Source organism: Rhinolophus hipposideros, assembly GCF_964194185.1.
Source record: "Rhinolophus hipposideros genome assembly, chromosome: 20".
Lineage (NCBI taxonomy): Eukaryota > Metazoa > Chordata > Mammalia > Chiroptera > Rhinolophidae > Rhinolophus > Rhinolophus hipposideros.
This window is the reverse complement of record NC_138066.1, coordinates 42,858,778-42,884,028: the sequence shown is the minus strand read 5'-3', so window position 1 is coordinate 42,884,028 and position 25,251 is coordinate 42,858,778. Positions and strand designations below refer to the sequence as shown.

Here is a 25,251-nt window from a genome sequence, read left to right as displayed (position 1 = left end):
AATAGAATTCAGAGTGTCAGGGAGTTTGAATGGAAAAAAAGAGCTCTCTTTATTTTTACTCCCCTGACTTTCAGCATTTCCTTTCAGTTATGAACAACAAACCAAGGTAGGATTAGCAATAACCATGACTAACAGAAATCACAGCTATTTTTATAGCCCATTTATGGTGTTCCATAATCACTAAATATTGTTTACTCTCATCGTTATTCATAAATCACATTAGTTATTAGGCCCACTGGTAAATTTTGATATTTATTGCATTCATTTAGAAACATATATAGTCCTTTATCAGGACTTTGATTTATTAATGTTTTGACAAGTTTAACCCATAAAATTTCTTTTCTTTGTAATTTTAGATATTTTATTAAATTTAAAAACATTATCTGAGGACTGCATAGCCTTCACAAAATTGCCAGCAGGATCCATGGTACAGAAAACCATAAAGAATCCCACTAACAAAGCCTAAAATTTCAATAAAACCACCCACAGACTTTAGTGTATCTAAACCCTGATATGGATAGAGCCCTATATTTTACAGCCTTCACTTCCCCCAAGCATCTAATAATTTTCTATAATTTTCATATTTATAAGTTCTAACATTGTTTTTAAAATCCAGTGTTTACATGTTTTAACTATGAGTTTCACACAAGAAAATCTCTGCCATTACCAAAAGACATAAATCTAATAATCTGTACCAGTATCTGCTTACAACAAACGGCACTGAAACGAGATTCAACAAAAGAAGGGAAAAGCCTGAAAGAACAACACAACAGACAAACTAATTCTCAGTGACAGTCTCGTCTTTCATCTTAAGCCATGCCTTGAACTCTACCTTGTTTAATTATTAAGTCAGGAGCTGCTCAGCAAGATCTGTCTAGTTTTGATGATTCTTAAATTCAATCTTGGTGACAGACTCTGTCCATTTTTCTTTATATTTACTATTATCTAATGACAAGGTCTGAATACTAATTTTGAAATTCAACTTTCATTAAAAATAGAATGAAGTTTTTCTGACAGTGACCTCTTGGCTCCAAAGTATCACTTTTCTTTACATCCCAAATTTATAAAAATTAAAGATTCCACTGTGAAAGACATTGCTCTCTTCATAACATTTAATTAATAATACATAACAATGCATTAAACATTTTAGGCAATCAATGTTTCACAAACTTCAAGTTTAAAATTACTGAATATATTCAATTCACATTTGCGAAAATATCAGATGTTGAGATGACAAAAATTCATTTCCCATATAAATTTGGGTTTTGTTCATGACTTTGAATATCATGATGCTATTATCCAGAAAATAAACTCTTGATGTATTTCCCCCGTACTACCTCCAGCCTTCTCTGTCTCACTGAATTGCCAGTTCTTGCCTCTGGACTGATACCCACATCCAGGCCGCCCACCTCTCCTGCCTGACCTACTGCAACAGCCTTCTGATTGGTCTCCCTGCTCCCACTCCTCCCCCCTACAGTTTGTTCTCCACATAGAACCAAACAGATACAAACCACTGTGGATCTTGCTTCCCTTTTATTTTTACCCTGTGAGATAGACCGGAAAGCTGGTTGTGGGGCATAGCCAGGAGTGCAGTTTCCAGGCTCTCGGCCTCACGTGGAAAGGTGCTCACTCGGGTAGTAAATGGCCATCAACTGTGATTGAATGGCCATCAGCTGTGGCTAGTTGGCCGTCAGCTGTAACCAGTGAGCCACTGGCCATTAATATAACTGCCGTGGCTACGCTAGCAGAAAATGGGGGCTAGCAAGGGCGGATTGCGGATTGCGGATTGCAGATTGCAGATTGCAGAGAGGCGGACTGCCCTATCTGTGGCTCCGTGGGTGTTCCTTTTTGGCCTCACCATATCCTGTGTTCTTGTGCGGGGAGCGGGACCAGAGACCACGCATGACACCCTGCATGACACTGGTCTAGGGGTCTCTCAGATATGCCTGGGTCACTGACTCTTGTTCAAATTCCACCGCTTTAAATTCAAGGAAATTCTTGGACCATGCCAGGCTGGGCGGGGTGGGCTGAGTGGTAAATGACGACTGACTCCATGCCTAGGATGTAAGGCTCTCCCATTCTATGAGGTCATCGCATCTGAGGAACAGACTGACGAGCTACACCTGCCTCATATGTGAGCAGCGCTGGTCCACAGGCCCACCACCTCCTGGTTCCAGGCTTATGTATTTTCAGAAGTCAGCTGAGCTTCTAAAAAGCTGAAGACATTCACTCCCTCAGGCCTATCCTCTTCAACTAGGAGCTCTCTGACGAGGTGCCTTAGGGAATCCTCCATCTTTGGGCAAGTTTCTGGTCTCTCCGCAGCGTGCTGTGGTGTCTCCTGCTGTGGTGTCTCCTCCTGCGTCCTCACAGGAAGGGAATTTCCAGGGTTTAACCCTGTGATACCTGTGTCTGGTCCTTCAGTCAACATGAATCTACTAAGATCACGTGAGTTAGGGTGGTCACACTACTCCTATCTCCCATTTGATTTCCTTCATGCTAGTGTTAAATATTTTCAGAAAAACAATCAAGTCTTCCATTTAAAAGGATGAAACAAACAAAGAGGAAGAAAGAAAATAAATTATCTCTAGACTGAAAGTCAGTGAAAAAACAAGAAGAAAGATTTGTAAAGGCTTCTGGGAGTTAAAAAAAAATTGGCATCAAACAGTCCAGAGTGAAATCCCACAGCTACTTCAAGAGACTGTCCATTGTCACATATAAATCTGTTATCAGGTGGGAAGTAAAGCGATTTCTTTCAATTCTACATCACATTTATGCACCGCACACATCAGAGAAGCATGGGGACATGGAGATTGAGAGGGTAGCTTCTAAAAATGGCAAGAAAAGAATTAAAAAGACTTACTGTGGACTGCGTCTGTGCCATGTATTCACCTTCCATTTTATTCAGACGTACATTTGTATCCTCCAGCAATTCCTGAATATTTTCAGTGTGTCGCTTTTGAAGATCAAACTTTTCCTTTTCCATTTCTGCTACAGCATTGTGGAGCTACACAATGAAATCAAGAATTGATTCTTTCATTACTATTATAAAATAGGCTATTTTGCAATTCAGAAAAAGTGTTTTCCTATACTTATTTAGACGCTGACTCTAACAATAAAAGACATAAAATTCATAAATAAACATTCAAAGTAAGGATATCGTATAAAGAACATGATTAAGAAAGTATTTTTTTCTTTACTTTCCTGTATTGAAAACTGTTAATGGGTAAACAAATATTAAAGGAAATTATCCACCTCGGGTAGAAATAGTAAATAAATCAGATAATACAATGTCTCAACTAAACAACACTAGTATTAGCCTGAAATCAGAAAATAAAAATCTTTATAATATAGTTGTTGGTTAGAAATATTACCTCACTATCTGTATTTTCGTATTATTTGCATGAAATTTTGAACAAGAGTAATGTTAAAAATTCTTTCTCCTTCATCCTACCCCCAACAAGAAAGTATTTTTATCCATTCTCATAATCTATACAAAAGTAGACATAAAAGATGTCATTTATAAATCACATTTTAAGGGGATCATTCTGCTGCTGTGTTGAAAATACTTCCTACCTGGTATTATAGTCAGTCTTATGCTACATTCTAGAATCTATAAATGTTTTGCAGATAACTCTGATCAAGTTTACCTCTGAACCCTTCACAATAAATGGTTAAAAATGAAAAAAAAAAAGATGTCATTTATAAATCAAACACAGAAAGAATTCTCTAAGGAGAACTGTATACTATTTGTCCTCATGTATGCAGGTCTTCCTTTATAAAGATTATGCTCTAACTAGGTAACTAAGGTAAAAACAAAACAAAACAAGGTTCAATGGACAGCTTCCAAAGGGAGTTGCAAGTCTTTGCTCCCGGCCTGTGAGCACTCCTTCCCTTATCTGCAGTGGAGTGGGATTCTGAGTCTAACTCCTATCTGTACATCCAACCCAGGTTCACTCAATAGCTGGGGAGGGCAGGAGTCCAAAACAGTCTAGAAGATGTATTTGATTTCCCATTCATGAACAGGAGAGAGAGAACAAGCGTATGACGCGCATAGACTCTTATTTGACTAGGATGGTACTGAAGGTACAGGGAAAAACCCTGAGAGATGGTGGAAACTAGAGGCAGAATGCAGGCAATTGTTACGCTAATTATTGTAAGGGTCCTAAGAACTTGTCGTCTAGTGTCCAGCAGAACAGGAAGAGTGAGGATGGCTCGGTAATAGCTACACAGAAGAACCTTGGGTTTCACAAATTTAACATATGCAGTTTTGAGTCCTTGTATATGGTCCCCCCCAAATCCCTGCTATGTTGTGTTTGTATTTTTGCCAAAGCACACATTGTAAACTAGTGTTATGTCAGTATTCAGAAGCCAGTCACTTAGCTGGTACATAAATGTAGCCAAGCCCAGAGCACCTACATTTCAGTGCTGCTTCATCGCTGTCAACCGACATGCATAGTAACTCTGCTAAAGGGATCTAAACACGTCAAGTGGAATTTTGTGGTTATATTTGTGTTGCAGTGGTTTCTTCATGTTTGTGTTCTCCCAAAGTCCTTTGACTGATGCCTACTGAATGGCGAAGGCCTACTGTATTTAGTAGTCCATGAATACTTAGTGGTTTCTCAGGTGTACCCCACAATGGCTTTATAAAGTGACTGTTGATGTTGGAGGGGTGTCTCTAAGGAAGTCTGAATCATTTAAAATTCATCCTGAGAATTTACAGTTGAGACTACAGGGGTAAAAATGACACTGGCAAAAACAAGTGTGCTGTAACTTGGCTGATTCATTTGAGGATTATACAGGTGTGTCTGGTCTAATAACCTGACTGGAGATGACAATATTTATATATTCATCCAACAAACTGTATTAATATCTAGCATGTACCAGGTGCATAGTAGACATTAATGGTCTTGGCCTGGGGAGGCTTTAAAGAGCAAGCATTCCCGAGGGATAAACTGTTCTAGCAGCAAATATTCTTAAGATTGCTATAAAGCACAAATGTTGCTAGGATTTATTAAGTTATATGGAGGCTATCATGGCCCTGATAATGAGGAGTTCTATAAAGTCCCACCGAGATTTTTTAGCCAGGGTCTAGTGACGGATACAGGGAATGCAAAAGGTCTTCCCAGCATCCTCCATATCGGTCTTTAGCTTAGACTTTGGACCATGTAGTTGCCTCATGCCAGAGGAGGCCAAGAGGAACTAGGAATCTGTCCAAATAGAAGGAAAAGTATTATAAAAGTATTGTAAGAATTAATGGTGCAGCCATTTTGGAAAACAGTCGGGCAGTTCCTGGAAATGATAAACACAGAATTACCATCTAACCCAGAAACCCCACTCCTAGGCATACACCTGTGAAATAATAAAACATGTATGTGTTATTCTCTGCCCGATTCCTGGCATAGAGCTACTAAAACCCTCGTAATTTCCTAGGTGATAGGAGCACTACGAGCAATATTTGTTCTAATATTTGGTCTTTGACCCTGGTTTCTGACACAGGAAATCCCTTGGAATTTCCTGGGTGACAGGAGTGTCTTTTGCTCTAATGAAGCAACTGTTGGCAAGTTCCTGGATGAGGGCGGGTCGCCAGAAAGACCAACCAGGATTATAAGCCTGAAACTTTCAGCCCCATCGCTCATTCTCTGGGAGAGGTGAGGGCCTGAAGATTAAGTTTATGATAGATCATGCCTATGTAATGGAACCTTATAGAAATCACAAACATACGGGGCTTGGAGAGCTTGTGGGATGGTGAACACATGGGAGTGCTGGGAGAGTGGTGTGCCAGCAGAGGGCATGGAAGCTCTGTGCCCCTTCCTACATCCCTCGATCTGTGTACCTCTTCATCTGTGTCTATTATTACATCCTTTATAATAAAGTGGTGAACATCAGTAAGTGTTGCCCTAAATTCTGTGAGCAATTCCAGCAAACCATAGAACCCAAGGAGGGGTTCATGGGAACTCCTATTTATAGCCACTTGGACAGAAGTACAGGGACTTTCAATTGACATCTGATGGGGAAGTCTCATGAGGTGGAGCCCTTAATCTGTGGAATCTGACACTAAGTCTAGGTAAATACATAATGTTAAAATTTAACTGAATTATAGGACATCCAGCTTGTGTCAAAGAGAATTGCCTGATGTGTGGAAAATCCATACATCTGGTATCAGAAGTACTAATGAATGCGTGAGTAAAGGAAACACACAGTGTTTTCTCCTATATAATAGCCTAGAGAAATAAAAAAAATATGTCCACACAAAACCTTGTACACAACTTTTCATCACTACATTATTCATGATATCCAAAAAGTGGAATCAACTCAAATGTCCATCAACTGAGGAATGGATAAACAGAATGTATCCATACAATGAAATATTATTCGGCCATATACTGATTGAACTATTGATTCAGGCTAAAACACGGGTGAAACTTAACAACTTCATAGTTAGTGAAAGCAGTCACAAAATGCCATGTACTGTATGATTCTATAGGCAAAACTATAGAGACAGAAAGTGGATCAGCGGTTGCAAGAGGCTGGAGGAAGGGGAAATGCTACGTGACTGCTAATGGATACAAGGTTTCTTTCTGGGGTGACAGAAATGTCCCAGAAATTATATAGTGGTGATGGCTCTACAACTTTGTGGATATACTGAAAACCACTGAATCGTACACTTTAAGAGGGTGGATTTTATGGTGTATGAATCATAACTCAATTTTTTATAAACTCCCTCAGATTAGAAACAGCATGGTATAGTCATCAGATAGCTGGGAAAAGTTTTGGACAGCTAGTACAAAAGTATTAAGAAAGGGAGTAGCATTGGGACAAAAGGTGAGGCTTGCAAGATCACCAGTCTTAATCATGATGAGGCTTGTAAACCCTCAGGGCAATCGGGAACCACTGCAGCGATTTAAACACAGCGGTGAGGTAAACCAGATGTGTGCTTTGGACAGATCGTCAGCGTGGGGCATGGAACCAAGAGGGGCAGAGTCCAGATCCAGCACAACTAGGCAAGAGGCGAGAGTCTCTGGAAATTCAAATGAATTGAAGACAAATAGAACAAACAACTTGGCAAGTGATTAAATGTAGGATGTGAGGCACAATAGAAGAATGAGCAGCTGGGTAGATGGCAATACCACAGGGAAGAGGGGGAAAAGGGAATAACCTTAGGACGTGACTGTTTCAGCAACAAAGAAAGAAGATGGAATTTGGGAAGAATGATGAAATTTAGATCAAGGAGAAATCTTAAATAGGTAGTTGAATAACTGGGACTTAAAGTGAGCTATGTAGGATGGAAATTTCTACTAGAGAGTACACACACACACACACACACACACACACACCACACCATGTCAAACTGTCTGTATACATATCTAATAATTTTTGAAGGAATGACTGCCTACGTCACGAAGTAAATCTATCATCTGCTTATTAATTTTTGATACCTATCCTATTTACACCTGGTTATCATTTCTGCCCAAATTTCCATGCAATTGTACTTCACAAAAACGAACTTCTATCATGCTTGCAGTGTTTTCACACCCACTAATTATTGTGTAACTGTAAGAAAACTCTAAGAAAGATTTACTAGTGCAGCTAAAAGAATAAAATGTACCCCTGTACGTGGCAGAAGGCAGAAGGCCTTTCTCTTCAGATACCTGACAACTTAAACTGGGAAATCAGGAACTAGGGAATTCAGACAAAGACAGGAAGGGGGCCTGCTGTGTACACAATATACCTGCAGCAAGCACCCAAAACAGCCAAATTTCTAGAAAATATAAAATCAAATGTGAGAAAGAGAAAAACCACATCAATTAACAAAATAAAACTAGAAAAGAGCTAACTTTACCCATCTTAATATGTCTGCAGGGACCTTCCCAGACTGGTCCTGAAGCTGTCATCACCAACACATTTCGGACCAACAGTGTCTGCTTGGGAAGGCATTTGTAACTTTCAGTAAAATATTTCGAACCCAGACTAATTGAAAGAATATCAGTATGAGTTAAGTGAAGATCTTTATGATACATTACTTCAAAAGAAATAACATATTTCTTTGAAATACATATTATAATTTGAACTAATGGCAAAGGGCTCCTAAGTGAAAGTACTATATGACTATGTGAGACTCCTGCATGACAAGTATTTTTATTACATGACTCTTGGCGCTATTAAATTATAAGAAAATATCTTTCTTAATTAAATTAAAAGCTCCTCCAAGGATAACCCATCCACTACTGATTTTGTTTATGTCAAAAACAAGTTTATACTATAAATACTGTATTATCTGAAATTTCAGGAAAGAAATGATCTAATGGCCTAACTCCAAAATTTTAAAAGTTCAATTTCTAAAAATTATCCTACTGTTATTTCCCACATACTTTGCTTAAAAATCTATTGGCTTAGGACTTGCATGTGAAAACAAAAAAATCTATTGGCTGTGACAAAAAAAAAATTCAGAACAATAATTGAATTTAAATATTAGTCAAAAGTAAATTTCCTAAATGCAAGCTATTTTATAAACCTAAATTACGCTCATAGAAGAAAATATACCAAAACATGAATAATAGCTATTTCTAGATGGTTGGTCTAGAACTACAAGTTACTTTATTTACTTTGTTCATACTTTTCTGTATATTCTGTGAACATTCATTATTTTTATAATTAACATGTTATTTAGAAGCATAAACCTTTATTTTTTTATTACTGTTTTATTTTATGTAGCCTACCTTTTTTTCCCAATCATTATTCAGAGATTCTGCACTTTGTTCGCATATCTTTTTCAGCTCTGCAATCTGGTTTTCTTTAGTCTCTCTGATAACTTGACAGTCACGTATAAGGGTCTGAACTGTCAAAAATTATGAAAAACACAGTTAAACCAATTCTAGTTCCCACATAAGAGTCTGAAGATAAGAAATACACAGAGTACCAGCGAGGAGATCATTCCATTCTTCACCAAGTCTTCTCAATTCTCTCTTCTAAAATACCGTATTCTTTCCTCTTTTTCTCCGTTTCTACCACCACAGCCGTGGTTGAATCCACCATTCCTCACGCCCTAGACAATTTTAAAACTTCTAACATAGAAAACAGATCCTCATGATCTGGCTGCTTTCTGGCCTTATCTTTGCCATTGTCATATTTTTAACTTGTAAACACACCAGCCTACCTGCAGATTCCTGAGGCCGTATTCTTTCTTATATCACAGCATACATATGATCATTTATCTACCTGGAGAGCCCTTCCCTCCCCAGTTGAAAATCCCTACTCATTCTTAGTCTCAATTCAAGTGTCACCTTCTTTATGAGCCATTCACCAATCAGATTCCTCCTCTTATAGGGACAGAAAGAAACTCTTCTGTATTCTTAGGGATCCTCATATATTTCTCCATTAAGGCACTTATTACGTTGTGTGTTATAATGGCTTACTTGCCTATTTCCTGAGGAGAAAGATGTTTCCACTTTGTATCTACAGAGCATAACAGTGCCACACAGGCAAGTGCTCAAAAAGATATATACTGAACAAACAGATAAAGGAACCTATCATTTCAACATATCGTTGATCCTACGTACTTTAAAATCATTGTCAAGGTTTATGTTACTAAAACAAAATATGCTTTAAATTATACGAAATATTTCCCTCATAAATCCCTTTTTTACATTTCCACCTTTTTTAAATGACTTAAACTGTCACTGATTTTAGTGAAAATTTGTTTAATATATTCATGTCATCCAGATGGTAAAATAAATCCAGTTGTATGTTTGCTCGAATGTAATAATTTTTTTAGCTTACTGAATATGTTCTTATTCACTTACTACAAGATAGCAAAATTTAATTCTATAGCTATGTATGGTGATAGATGTTAACTGGCCTTATTGTGGTGATCATTTCACAATATGTACAAGTATTGAATCACAGTGTTGTACATCCGAAACTAACATGGCTGTCAATTATGCCTCAAAAAGGATAGCATATTTTTCATAAACATTTACATAGAAAGTTCTTTCACTCTTATATCTCAACTATGCAACAAATGAGGGGAAAGGAGAAGAATCCAAGTTAACCTAATGCGAGTCTTTATAATATTTTACTTCAACAATCTCAAAATTAAACTAAGATCTCAAAAAGCCTAAGAAATACTATTTTAAAACCTTTAGCATATTTAAATTGCCTGGCTAAAATCAGGATAAGAAACAAACACCTACAAATAAATTGAAAATATTTTTGTAGCCACTGATATTTGGAGAAAGAATCGGATCAAATTTCTAACCAACATTTAAGACTGGAAATAAACCTAAAAATAGCGATTTCATTAGTTAATTTATATATGTAACTGTCATCCTAAGTTTCAAGGGCATTACCATTTCCTCAGATACACTGAGGTTGGGTGATTTGTGAGAGAGCCAGGAAGTTCTATATGGAAACTCCTAAATGAAAACCTTCTCTCCTCTTTCCTCTTACTGGTCGCCTAGATCTTATCATTCACCAAATCCTTCAAAATTTCTTCTTCAGTTCCATTCTCACTACTCCCACTGCCATCATTCAGATATTCTGGGTCCTTATCATGTAAAATTACAGAAGCATAGAAACATAAACTCTTTGAGTTGGAAGGGTCTTTATGTATTATTTATTCCAACCTCACCATTTTATAATGAGTAAGCCAAGGCCCAGCGACTTCCTGACATCATGTAGCAGACACTGAATAGCAGGGCTGGGATTTGAGCCTGTGTTTTCTAGTAAGTTGGATGTTCTCTCCCACGCTATTCTACCTCTGACTGTTGTAACAGACTGGGAACTGGCCTCACCATGATGGCATACCCACCGTTAGTTACAAGGCCACTCTTGAAACTTGAGGTCCTAAAACTCACCTCTCAAAAATCTGACTCTCCAGATTGAAACGTCTAAATCTGAATTTCAAGGGCATGCTTAAGTCATAGCCGGTCACTTACCTTTTTCAATATCTCTTAATGTAAAGGATATCTACTCTAGCTAAATGGTTTTGCAGCATCCTTCCCCAAACTTACCAATATGAGCATTCCTATTGTAGTATCTAGAAACTTTTAAAAGTTCTTTTCTCCAAAAACGTTTTCAATACTCTCTAATGGCTGCCTGTGGCATTTAGATATTTTGGCCTACAATCATAGTCAATGTAACACTCGATCATATGCTTTCTTTTCCTTTTTAATAAAAGTGTAAATGGGGAATACTTTTAAAATGTATTTAAAAAGTACATTTAAATACACTGTATTTCTGTCGACCACAATACTAACATATACTATAAGGCATAAAGTAGATAATATAATGAATTTTATTAGATCACAAGAAGTAATTTCCCTAGACTTCTTTGTGAAAGCCAGTAAATTCTAACTCTATGACTGACCCATGGCAGCCCAATAAGGAGGCAGAGTTAAGAAAAGAGAATAACAGTGACAGACTCTTCCAACTCCTTAACCAAACTAAACACCACTGCTGCCACCGCCGCCACCACACACACACACAGTTTTTCCCCATTCATATAAAAGCTCACAGAAACACATCCACTGATGGAAACCCACGTAAACACTCCCATCTCACACTACAAAAGGTCAGAAATAAAATTTTACTTTATATAACCACTAAAATAAAATGGAAATGTTATTAAAAGATTTATGTAACAATATAACATCACCTTTCACTTCAAGTTTTCTAATAGTCTCCTCCGTTTCATTTTGTTTCTTTTTGTATAAAGTTTTCAATTCTTCTATTTCATTATTCTTTCTTTCTAAAATCTGCAAATGAATTTAAAATCGTTTAGTATACTATGTTGTTTTACATATAGAACTCATAATTTTTAAATAACCACAGTATTTTTTTGCAAGTCCAGCTCAGCAAATCCCATAAAAGATGTGAAAATTATATTTTAGTGCATTGAGAAAATAGTAAATATGCTAGAATAATTGATTACTGAGAGATACATTATCTGCTTTGGATTTTCATGTATCAATCTCTAAGGAGACTATAAATAATAAATTAGGTGATTCTCTAAAATATAACTCAGAGATTAAACTGTCATAAAGTAGCAGAGAGAAGTCATCAAAATTTGACACGTGGGGATAGTACAATTCACCTCCCCACTGGAAAAGAACATCTTCAGATGAGCATATCTCTGAATCCTCCCACTAGTGTCCTTCCATTATTTTCAAGCACGATAACAAGAATTCCCAGATACAGGGGAAGATGAGATGTAATAAGCTTCTTTTATATCTAGCTCTGCTACTGTGAATCAGAAAAATCATTTCACAATATGTCAAAGTTGCATGAATATTTTACATCATGAATTTATACTGTGTCAGCTTTCTTTCTGTCAGTGGATGCTGCCGAGTAAGCATCGTTAAAGTCTCCCCTCCTGCAGTTGTCATGTCTAAGTCAGAGTCTCCGAAAGAGCCCGAACAGCTGCGGAAGCTCTGCATTGGAGGGCTGAGCTTTGAAACAACCCATGAGAATCTGAGGAGCCATTCTGAGCAATGGGGAACCTCAAAGACTGTGGTGCGGAGAGATCCAAACACCACGCTCCAGAGGCTTTGGGTTTGTCACGTGTGCCACCGTGCAGGGGGTGGGTGCAGCCAAGAAGGCAAGGCCACAGAAGATGGGTAAAAGAGCTGTGGGACCAATGAGGGCTGTCTCGAGAGAAGATTCTCAAAGCCTGGTGCCCACTTCACTGTGAAAAAGATTTTGGTTGGTGGTATTAAAGATGATACTGAAGAATATCACCTAAGAGATAATTCTGAACAGTGTGGGAAAACTGAACTGATTGAAATCATGACTGACCGAGGTGGTGGCAAGAAGGAAGGTTTTGCTTTGATGACCATGATCCTGTAGACAAGATTGTCATTCAGAAATACCATCGTGTGAATGGCCATGACTGTGACGTAAGGAAAGCCCTATCTAAGCAAGAGATGACTAGTGCTTCATCCAGCCAAAGAGGTCGAAGTGGTTCTGGAAACTTGGGTGGGGGTCAAGGAGGTGGTTTTAGTGGGAACGACAACTTTGGTCATGGAGGAAACTTCAGTGGTCGAGGTGGCTTTGGTGGCAGGCGTGGTGGGGGAGGGTATGATGACAGTACGGACGGCAATAATGGATTTGGTAATGATGGAAGCAATTTTGGAGGTGGTGGAAGCTACAATGATTTTGGCAATTACAACAATCAATCTTCAAATTTTGGACCCTGAAAGAAGGAAACTTTGGAGCCAGAAACTCTGGTCCCTATGGCGGTAGAGGCCAATACTTTGCCAAACCACAAAACCAAGGGGGCTATGGCGATTCCAGCAGCAGCAGTAGCTCTGGCAGCGGCAGAAGGTATTCATTACTGCCAGGAAACAAAGCTTAGCAGGAGAGGAGAGCCAGAGAAGTGACAGGGAAGCTCCAGGTTACAACAGATTTGTGAGTTCAGCCAAGCACAGTGGTGGCAGGGCCTAGCTGCTACAAAGAAGACACATTTTAGACAATACTCATGTGTATGGGCAAAAAACTCAAGGACTGTATTTGTGACTAATTGTATAACAGGTCATTTTAGTTTCTGTTCTGTGGAAAGTGTAAACCATTCCAACAAAGGGTCTTAATGTAGGTTTTTTGGTGTGTTTTTTTTTTGCACCCCTACTTTGATTGCTAAATATAATTGTCTGATCATGACACCGAATAAATGTGTCTTTTTAAAAAATATTTATATTGTGTCAGAAGTTTTCAAATTAATCATTTAATAAAATTTAATCATGATCATTATATACTTCTAAATATATCTACACTCAAAAACAAACAAACGAAAAACTAGAGAAATAACCAAAATGTAAGAAAGTTAGTAAATTGAAAAAAATGTGCTAACCAAATAGGAAAAAGAAAACCAAATTGAGACGAGAGTAGGAATAGCCACTTTTCTTACGGTTGAGGTATATTTCCTATACATCCAAAGTTAGCTAAAAAAAATTATTCACCAGTGTCTAGTTAGACTATTTCTTAGTGTTTTTATTATCAGCATTTTACTTTATCTTTCATTGTTTTAGTCCCACCTGTAAGAATGGTTGGTAAATAGGAAAAGGAATTAGTTTGATCCTAACATCCATAAGGAAGAAAAAAAAGGAAAATAATGTAAATTGATAAAACACTGAATTTTGTCCTCCCCAATTCCTGATACATAGAAAACGCCATACAAGCAACAAAAAGATGAATACAGTGGTACCTCGGTTTTCGAACGTCTCCATTGATGAACATTTCAGTTTACGAACACCGTAAATTTTATGGATCTATGGTATCATAAGATAGTAAAATTCATGCTACATTTGGAGTTTTAGGGGTTGATTTTAAAGGTCAGGAACGAATTAATCCATCTTGCATTACTTTCTATAAGGAAACCGTGCTTCGGTTTCCGAACGTTTCAGAACTCAAACAGTCTTCCGGAACGGATTATGTTCAAAAACTGAGGTACCACTGTATACCTTCCAAATATGACATAAGGTCAAAGATTTTATTTATATTTTACCTGACATTTCAAACTAGTTGCATCGCCTCCTTTTTTCATGCAGAATTTATTTAAAAAGAAAAATTCCTGGAAAGGATTTCATTATTAAATGTTTTTCTTAGAATAGATCTTTGTAACAGACAAATCAAGAAGCCTATTTCAAAACCTATTACCATGATTTTTCCAAATATATTTTTATATTCATTTATCTTATACATCAATAGATTCTGTTTCATTTGGACATATGTTATATTGAAATTTTATCACTGAATCTCTAACATAGTTATGATAGAGAACTATTTTTATCTAACCAATTTAAACTAGGGTAAAATTCCAATAAGCGCAGAAAGTAATATGTGCCCTTAAAATTTTAATGGGAAAGAGGAAAAGAGAAAGAAAAGGATTAAATATTTTTTTTCTTTCTAGTTTTCAATCAGTGGTGTCCTTCTTGTTGCTTTGAAAAAAGGTGAGCCAAATATGCACCTGACAAAATATTAATATATTTTAATTTTTAAGAAAGCTCAGATATGTAATGCGTGGCCTCAACTCCCTGCCTCCATTTGTGTCACTTAGTTTTGTGAAGCAGAATCATCAGCTTAATTTTAAACAATAAATGTTAAGTTTATAGATGTATATAATATATATACATTTATTTCCTAAATCATTAAGAAATATATATATTTATTTTATATTAGTATAATATATATATTTTCCTAAATCATTTAGTAATAATTTAAGAAAATTATCTAAAATATAGTATCAATTCCATATAAGATAACCACAAATAGATGATTTCTGTTGTTCCCATTAAGAAGAAAAATTAATTTTATTGAAAAATACCGACTGAAACATTGGAAAGCATAAATATCAACGAGATAATTTAAAAAGCCTACGTTGTCAGTGGTAACATGCAGTCTACACCAAACAGAACTAAGTCCAAGAGTTCTTTTAAAAAAAAATTTTTTTAATCGTCAGAAAATGGAAAAAATATGAGGCCAAAACAAACTCTAGTATTTCCAGTTGCTATCTTATTTCAGCTTTTATGAAAGATAACAGATAAAAGACTATCAGGTCATCCTTCAAAGAATAGATGAAGAAGAACTAAAAGGTAATGTAAATTGTAAGGAGTTACATAAACATGTATGTTTAGCAAATAAAGTTTAAGATCAACTTTTGCTGGGATATTAACTTAGAAAATCACTATTATAACATAGACTATAATAATTTAGCAAATAGCATATATAACAAGACCTAGAATATTTCAAGTATGCAATTTTAATAAAAGAATAAATGGTATATATCCTACCTTCTGAACATCAGCATCATGTTTCTGTTGAAGTTTAAGCTTCTCTTCGTGACATTTAGCTTCTATCACTTTTGTTTTCATGTCCAACTGGAAGGAAAATATTTTAAAGGTGTTAATAATTTACTTTACCCTTTGCAAAAATACATAATTAAATTAAAATAATTCACTATATAAAACAGACTATCATTTTCCCCTTTTACTCTATAGCCAAAGGTCTAGAAATCACATACATATACCAATATGTTGGTCACATTCTTTGATTACTTCCAAGCTAATTAAAAATCTTCCAAATAAATTTCACTTGATAGGTAAAACTGATAGTACCAAATACAAATTTATCAATTATCCCAGCCCCCACAATAAGTCACTGTAAAGTAAAATTTTGCTAAATCTACTCAGTATTTTAGCATTTGTTTGTATTTTCTATTTGAGTAAGTCTCTATACAACCTTTTTACTTTTTTCTTTTCTCACATCTTTATGGTTCTTTAAAAATACTCTTTTAACCTATGTGATAGTTTGAGAATGAATATCTATAAATATGGCATATTACCGATAAATGCCATCTCTCTTAACAGATTTTCCAGTTCTCTGTCCTGGAATCATAGACCCCCATCTCCTTCAAGGTAGTGACTCCTTTTGAGCATTGAAATAACTTCTATTCTCACATCAATATCTAATGTACCAGTGTTCTGAGCAAAGCCAGCAAAAATGTAACCAATATTTGTTGATAGCAATAAGTGCATCTTAGAACTAAAAGAATAGTAGTGAGAGGTTTTAAGAACAACCTAAAATTGGTCATCTCAAATGTAAAAGTACTTGCCCACCTGACTCCAGCTATGCCTTACGTTGGGGTCTGACAAGCCTCATTTCTAACTCGAATTCTAATCCCTATGTACTAACTGCTGTGATTTGGGGCAAGTTAACATCTTGAGATTCTATTTCTTCTTCTGCCAATTAAAGATCATTATCCTTACTTCAATGAACTGTGAAACTTACAGACAATGGTATCATTTAAGTAACTATTCTTAGTACAATGTTTGGCACAAAGTAGGTATACAAAAATATTAGCCTACAGCCTTCAGGAAAATTTTCTTTTAAAATATTAAAAATATACTGTCAAGACATTTTCTTGAAAATTTTAAAAATATACTTTATATTTTTCAATTACAGTTTCAAATAAACAATGAATTTGAACTTCAGATAAACATGCATGACCACATCAACATATCAAAATGAAATATAAAAACTTTAAAAACAAAAGTTAACGTAACACAAATTCATGATTTTTAAATATTATGAGTGGTGGACAGAGAGGCAGCCATCCATTACCAGGCAAAAGGAAAAACTGAATGTTTCTATTGCCTTGCCTCTAAATAACATGATACTTCTTCATTTTAGCTGAAAGGGGCTGGGTAACCTAAGGCCATGTGAAGATCCTTAACAGAAGCATTTTGGGTATCTATTGAAAAGGAATCAAACTTAAAAATTAACATGACAAAGCTGCGAAAATATGGGATACATAATTTATTACCTTACCGGTCCATAATACCTTCTAAAGAGCTTGTCTTGCCCTAAGCTTCTGAGGGTCAGCCCTAAACCACATAACTGTTGCTATAACCCAAGCCACCACCTCCCACCTTCTCCACCTCAATCTTAGTTGACCAAGATTGGGAATAAACACCAGACACATGCTTAAGTCATCCATTAACTACAGAATACTCATTCAGATTATTCTTAAGAAAGAGAATCTGAATGAAGGTAGCAACTTAGCTACTTTGGGGAACAAACCCAAACTCTAAAAGGGAAGCAACCAAGAGAAAGCATATGAATCCAGTCTACAGACGAAAGCAAAGCAAATACACAAACAGAGCAAAGTCTAGAAACCACACAGCATCTGAAATATGAAATAAGCAAACTCAGGCTCCAAGTCTCCAAGACACTAGGTGTACTTGAATTCAAAAAGATTTTTTCATTCCTTTTGATCTTAGTTAGCTTGATGGATCTCTGTTCTTGCAACGAAAGAGATTTATCTAAATTCTATTGTGCTGGTATAACATTCTACTTTGGTATAATGTTAAACTGAAAGAAAAGTTGCAATAACAGCACAAGAAGCTCCCGTATGTCCTTTACCCAGATTCACCATTTGTTCATATTTTACCTACGTCTGGTGCTTTATCATTTTACAGCCGTATGTACGTATCTATACGTACAAACTATTTTACGAACTATTTTTGAGAAAGTTAGAGACAGCATGCCCCTTTATCCCTAAACACTTTAGTGTATATTTCCTTAAAACAAAGACACCGTCTTTCACAACCAGAGAGGTTATCAAAACCAGGAAATGTAATATTAACACAATAATATTATCTAATGCACTGTCTATGGTCAAGTTTTATCAATTATCACAACAATGGCATTTACAGCTATTCTTTCCCCCAGTCCAGGCTCCAATTCAGGATCACGCAACTGCCTTCAGTTGTCCTATCAACTAGATCCCCTTTAATCTGGAACAGCCTTTCTTTGTGTTTCTTGACCTTGACATTTTTGAAGAGTACGGCCAGTTATCAAATGTCCCTCAGTTGGGATTTGTCTGATGTTTCCTCATGATTAGACTTATTAGATTTGGGCAAGAATGACACGAAAGTCATGTTGTGTCCTTTTTCATTCCATCTTATTAGAAAGAGGTTCGTTTGTCCCAATATTGTTAATATAAGGTTTGATAACTTGGTGATGATAGTGAACACGAAGTTATAAGTGTAGAATTAAAAAGGGAGTTTCTCTACTGCCATCCTTTTAAAAAAGCAGTAGCATCTCTTCTCTGTAAATGCTTACCTGACAGCACAGAATAGCCCTACATTTCTGCCCTGTACTCCAGGGCATGACTCACGAAACATCATCATGATTAGAATACAGAAAGAACCTTACTAGTATAGCATATAAAGACAATGCAGGATCAAGGATATAGATATAAATATATGTATCCATATGTATGCATCTATATACACATACATATATGTATATGCGAAAGACAGTCAACAGCCTTGCTTAACTTAGTTTTAATACAAAAGGCTGAAATTAAGACTAAATATAACACTTCTAATTTGTTTGACCTGCAAGTAACTGACTCCACACAACATAAAGTTTTCTTTAACTGAGCTCAGAACATGCACTATTGATTTCAAACTTAAAAAGCACGGAGATCCACTTCAGGTTATAATGGAGTAACCAGTCTGGAACTCACCTTCCGCTGTTCACAACCATGAAAGAGGATAAAACATAAGAGGTAACTGTTCTCACGTATTAGGAATCAGGCAGTCAGTACTGTCATCCCCACAAGCTGAGCCCCACTATTGTTCCAGCTCTGCACGGAAACAACCGAGTCCAGGTATATCCCTGCAGCCCTACTGGACTGAGAAGGTGAAGGTAAGAGTTCAGGGCAGTTGAAGAAGCTGGCATCTTAAGTATAGGGCGTTAGGGAGGTGGGCACTGCCCAGCAGGATTCCCTCCCATCCTTGACCATGGGCTGGGATGTGTGTGCATTTGGTGCACTGGGTGAATAACAAAGCATGGCTGCTACAAGGTAGAAAATCTAACCGACACGACAGATTTAACAGCGCTGGGAGATACCGAAGGCTCAGCAGCAAGAGTGGAGGCACCTTCTAATAACTTGTGAATATCTGGTATCCAGATAATCTACCGTAAAGGCCACGCCTCAGGTCTACCCTAAACCTGCCCACCAAAGCTTAAAAGCAAGCCTTAGTAAAGTCCTCCGAAGAGACTGAGTTTGTAGATGTGAGCCCACGATGTTGGAAGAGTTTGGTTTTCCACAGATCTGCAAACCTCATCCTCTCGTCTTCAGCGTTTTGCACTGTGATCGTCGTCTCTCTCTCCCTGGCTTTCGTGACCATGTGCTCCTTGGGTCCTCCTCTCATTCTCAGGAATGTTTCTCTCTCTCCTTTGCATTGTCCAGTTCTTCTACTCTCTAAAGGTGGCATTCTCCCAGTCACCTCCACTACGTGTAAACATCTGCCTTTCGTGGTTTTATCTGGATTTAACTCTAATCTCCCATGGAGACGAATCTGAATTCTCCAATTCAGAACTCATGTCCTTTCTACGTTCCAACCGCCTGCTACACAGCTCCAGCTGGATGTTCCTCTTGTACATTCAATTCAACAATCAGTAAAATAACAGTGCCTACAATATACCAGCAAGTCCCTTATCTGGGACTCCTTACCCTCAACCCAGTGAGCCACCACTTCCACCCCAGTGTGCAGCGCCTCGTCTCAGGCCCACCAGAACCAGCCGAGCAGAGGTCCTCACTCACCTTCCCTCAGCTGTTCCACAGCCTCTTCCCTAATCACTCGTCTGCCTCCCTACTAATCCATTTGTGTTTCTAGAGCACAGCTATGAAAATGTCACCCTCTGGTCAAACTTCAGTAGCTTCCTGTGCCTTGGCGTGGCAGCCACCTACATTTCTGAATTTACCACACTCTCTTACATTTCTTTTCCTTAGACACCGGCCAAGCGGCCTACGAGCTCCAGCTAAACACATACTCTGGTTTCCGACCACTTCCATGTCTTCTCTGCCTATTCAAATCTCACACAGGCTTCAATCTTGGGTTCAAATGTCACTTCCATGACATCTTCCCTCAAGCTTCCCAGACAAATGCAGTTTTTCCTTCTTCAATAGACCTCATAACACTTATTCAATATTGCCCTAGAATTAGTGTGCACTCTACTTTCTTTCCTTCTGTCCTGGAACTGAAATTTAAGTTTTAAGGGACGTTCTCACAATGTTTACTGAATGAAATAATTAAATTTGGAATCACATTTGTATTCCCTTTGTACTGTACATATGTACACATGTACATGTATGTTAAAATTAAGTTTTAGAATCTAGACAAATGAATAACTGAGTCTAAATTATGGAACCTTCCATGTCAGGCTAAGGCAGAGGGAGCCACTAAGGAGTAAGAGCAGAGAAGCCTTCTTAGAGCAGTGCATAAGGAAAGTGAGTACTCTCTAATTCCATTTCTAAAATCACCATTGTTCAACTTGTTCTTCTCTATCAATCTTTTAATGTTAAAGAGGTTTAGTTTTCTAACTGAAATACCCCTCTAGGCCATTTGCCCCCATCAAAAACATTTTATGGTGAGAATCAGTTGGGATCAATGGAAAGAGGAAAGTCTTACCTCATTTGACCAAGTCCCTAGGCAATATGACCAGAAGATATACTCAGACAATTACTTAAACCACCCCAGGGCTAAACCACCCACTTCTAGAAAAAGAAGTAGACAGCCATCAAGAGAGTGAGCCGACTCCACAGGAATAAAAGGCAGGTATGACAAGCCATTCTAAGGATAACCTACTGCTAAAGCAAAGAACTGAAATTGGATAGCTTCACTTTCTAGGGGGCATGCCCGCAAGCTATTTTAAAGAGAATTTCTGAAATTTCTACTTAGAAAGACCTTCAGAAATTTTATTTACAAAGTCCACTGGGCCCCAACTTCTCTGAAGTATTCCCTTCAAAGACTAATTCTGATGTTGGACATTCCGACCAAATGAATAAATCTGATGAATGAGCTCACTTAGTATATAAGAATTTCCTTGGGTTTAAAAATACCCTACTTGCAGGATAACTAGTTAAATTTTAGGACAATTACCAATGGCATTTACTCAACTGAATATGCACAAACTTTAAATTAAGGGTTGTTTGTTTTTAAAGGAACACTTACCAATCTATTCATTCAGGTATTCAACAGTCACTCCTACAGAAGAGCAGATTTCTTATTCAAAATGCTACTTCTTACTATTAACAGTTTTGCATGTGTAAATTGTTTAACATTTGATAGTGAATTGGCAGAATACCAGAATACAATAGCATAAAAACCATTAATGTGTTTGTAAGGAAAAAAATCTATTAAAGTTACTTAGGTAACATCTACACATTTTAAAATATCAAGGAACTCCTTCTAATGTTATTTCAAAACTTTAATATTGATTAACTACCTCTATCATGTCCAAAGGAACAAATTCTACAAAAAAGCAATATTTTGATGTAGATTAACTACATCAAATAACTACAAATTTTAAGTTTTTGATAAAGTATTAAATGCAGGCATCGTAATTTACTGAAAATTTTTTGTTTGCCTTTATTTACTGTAACCATGTAGCAATTAAACTGTACAGCATAAAAGGTCAAAAACATTACTGATGTCAAACATCTGTACTGTCCAGCAATTTCCAAAGCATTATCAGCAGTACAACTGAATGATGTATTTTCTTAACGGCTTTTTCTACATCTCAACAACCATCACGGCAAATTGCAGAAGAAGTGATTCATAAAATAATCATTACTCAACTTACTCAGATACCTAATTGTTATAAACATCTTTTCAGAGAATTCTGTTAGTTACCAGTCAGAGAAAAATCATATGTTAGTAATTAAGATTCTTCCCGATTAATGTCTCCAGTGTATCCTATTCTCAAAAAGTTAATTTGTAATATTTCACAATGCCAACTGCTATTCATTGTGCTTATTTATAAACATAGCAGCAAAAAAAATAAATAAATAAATAACAAAGCATCTCTCTTGTTATCTTGTCCCTGGGGCTTAGAGAAGTACAAAATTTTCCTAAATAATAATTTCTAGTCTCCTCAGAACTCATCACATTAAGAGAAGAAGTGATATTTAAACATACATAGTGCATGCTGGTATTTTTTCTCATTGTTAAATTTTATTATATATCATATGCAAACATAATTTATATGAACTATAAACAATTAGATTATTACTGAGTTTTTATGTATTTTGTTTAGTTTCTCTGTACTTGTTGCTATTCATTTCCTTTTTTATTTAAATCTTTCCCTCTCTCCCCCGTTTCTTCCCACATCAACACCTACAGGGGTATTCCATAATAACAATTGAGTATATACTGTTTTCATATCTTCTGCCATGCTCACAGAATCATATACCAATATGAGCAAGAATGCCTACATCAGTATGGGGTTTTGTGGCACACTGCTAGTCCCCACATACCTATTTCCCTCATCTCTCTTTGGGGCCCCACGACCACCACTAAACACGGGCAGGCCACATGGCTGTATCATATGAGGCTGCATGTGATCATGTGACTAGTTATGGTCAAGGAGGATAATATGACAGAAATGATTCCAGCAACTTTGATTGGACATCTTTAAAAATGAAGCGGCTATCTCTCCATGCTCTCTTTCTTTCTGAAGGATGGCGTTTAAAGGTAAGGGAGCAACTGACACCTCACACCCAGGGACTGAAGCCAGACGCGAGGGATGGTTGGGCTTCCCCACTAGCCTGGGTCCCCAATGATATCACTGAGCAGAGCATTCTCCACACACCCTGCGTTGTTATATAAGAGCTAAATAAATTCTCTTCTTCAAACCACTATACCCTTGGCAATATGTGATTTTTTTTTATTATAAGTGTAATGAGGAGGAAAAAAAATTATTCAATATTCCCTTAAGGAACATTCACTTTATTTTCAGTGCTTTCCCACTACAGACAGACCTCCCAAAACATTCTCATACATGTACCCTACACAATAGAACTTTGATTTCTATGTATAGATTATCAGAAGACATGCAGGAGAGTCAATGGTGGATATATCTTAACAGATTTTTGCCATCTATTAAAGGTAGATTCACATTTCCACCAGAAAAGCAGATATATCATTACTACTTTAATTTGCATTTCCTTGAAAACTATTGTATCTTAGACCCTTTTCACAAGTTTTTGGGCCATCTGAATAGTTTTTCTGTGAAATACCCTTTCACAATTTCATCCATGTTTTGTCTGTCAATCAGTAATAACTCCTGGTATGTTACACATATTAACACACAGTCTGTCCAAATATTTTCCCCAAATCTATTATTTTTCTATTGACCTTGTTTGTTATATATTTTACCATAAAAATCTTTTTTTGCACTTAAGTTAAATATTTCTATCATTTCTAGTTTCTGGATTTGAGGATTAGAAAGATCATCCAAAGCCTAGATTATTTTTTTTTGCAAGATTTTTGTGTTGTTTTGAAACTTTTTGATTGACTATTTGTAGGTTAAGTTTTCAGTACACCCAGAATTTGTTTTTGTTTTGTGTTTAGAGGATGAAGACCTAATTTTATTTTCTTCCAGATAAATGAAAGGTTACACAAGCATCATGTATTAAAAACAGTCTTCTCTCAATATATTGATAATAAACTTTGTTATAAAATTTCTATTTTTACTGGGATTCAACTTTTTTTTCTTGTAATGTTCGTTTGATTTTGGTGTTAGGATCTCTCCCATAAAATGAGTTGAAAAGCATTATCTTTTCCTTTACTATCTCAAAGAATCTGTAATATTGGAATTAGTTCTTCCTTAAATGTTTCCTTACACAAATATGTAGTTGTAAAGGGAAAGAGCATTTTAGTATTTTTTAAGAATAATTATAGATATTCTTCTTAAGTAAAACAGCACTCACAAGTGCTAGAGTTTTTAAATTGCTTTCATTGTGGAATCTGAAACATTTCGTATTCTGTCACCATTAAGTTCTGTTGGTCTGTCTTGAACTTGGAATGGATCTTTTACTCAGGCATGATTTTATGACATCATGCATTACTCATTTGGAAAATATCAGTTCAATGAATTATGTGGCTTTCCGAACACTGAAAATTTCATTGCACAATACGAAAACTTCACATTGGTTAATATCACCACTGATCTCATCAGAAAATTCTTAGTATTAGAAAGCTCTCAAGCTCACAGTGACTGATACAAGTTTTCCAAAATTCTAATTTTAATTAAGAGGTCAAATGTTATCTTTAGCAACAAACATTATCGGTTGTTTTGCATTTTGTTCATTTTTCACAAAACGTCTGCCAAATATCCAAGTCTGAATAACCATAATTTATCAGCTGGTCATTCTTTCAAATAAAAATGGGACTCCACAAAAACAGCAGCAACTGCAGTTCATAACTGAACGAATCACACAAGTGTGTTTACTCTAGGCAGCCATCGTACTTTGATAGGCAGCGTAAGTTCTTTATGCCAAGTTCCAGCTCATCACTCAGATATCAAGAAGATAAATATTTGAGGAGAAAGATTTAATAAAATTAGTAATTGTACTGCTTACTTCACCAAGGACATTCTTAAGTAAAACTGGTAGTTTTTCCCCGGCGAGCATGTGGCAGTAAAGAACATAATGACTGCCAGTACAATTTAGTGCCACTGCCTTGATTTGGGCCAAGATATAGTTTTTTCAGCGTTGTGTCTGCAACATCAATGTAAATGTCAATACAGTAAAAAATAATAACATTTAAATATTATTACAAAAATAATTTTGAACTCATAGACCTCATGAAAGAGTCTTGGGGATTGTGGGGTTCACGGGCCACACTTTGGGAACTACTACCCTAGAGCACTCTTGCACATGTGTGTCGGGATACATGTATAACA

General features: G+C 36.5%; 1 protein-coding gene and 1 pseudogene across 6 annotated transcripts in view; one reads left to right on the top strand and one right to left on the bottom strand.

The window, feature by feature from the left end:
- CEP112 (centrosomal protein 112) overlaps window positions 1-25,251 on the bottom strand; it is a 343,959-nt gene that overhangs the window by 264,667 nt on the left and 54,041 nt on the right. For 4 of the 5 annotated variants that reach the window (XM_081028161.1, XM_081028163.1, XM_081028162.1 and 1 more), the window contains exons 9-12: window positions 15,783-15,869; window positions 11,654-11,753; window positions 8,718-8,836; window positions 2,861-3,004 (exon numbers count right to left, since the gene is read on the bottom strand). In XM_081028161.1, the coding sequence (XP_080884287.1) occupies window positions 2,861-3,004; window positions 8,718-8,836; window positions 11,654-11,753; window positions 15,783-15,869 (450 nt within the window). Of the gene's footprint in view, window positions 1-2,860; window positions 3,005-8,717; window positions 8,837-11,653; window positions 11,754-14,497; window positions 14,564-15,782; window positions 15,870-25,251 lie in introns of all 5 variants that reach the window. The other variant, XM_081028160.1, reaches the window with a different exon arrangement.
- LOC308489259 (heterogeneous nuclear ribonucleoprotein A1-like) lies at window positions 12,382-13,351 on the top strand (annotated as a pseudogene). The gene has a single exon. The product of its transcript is annotated as a heterogeneous nuclear ribonucleoprotein A1-like (transcript).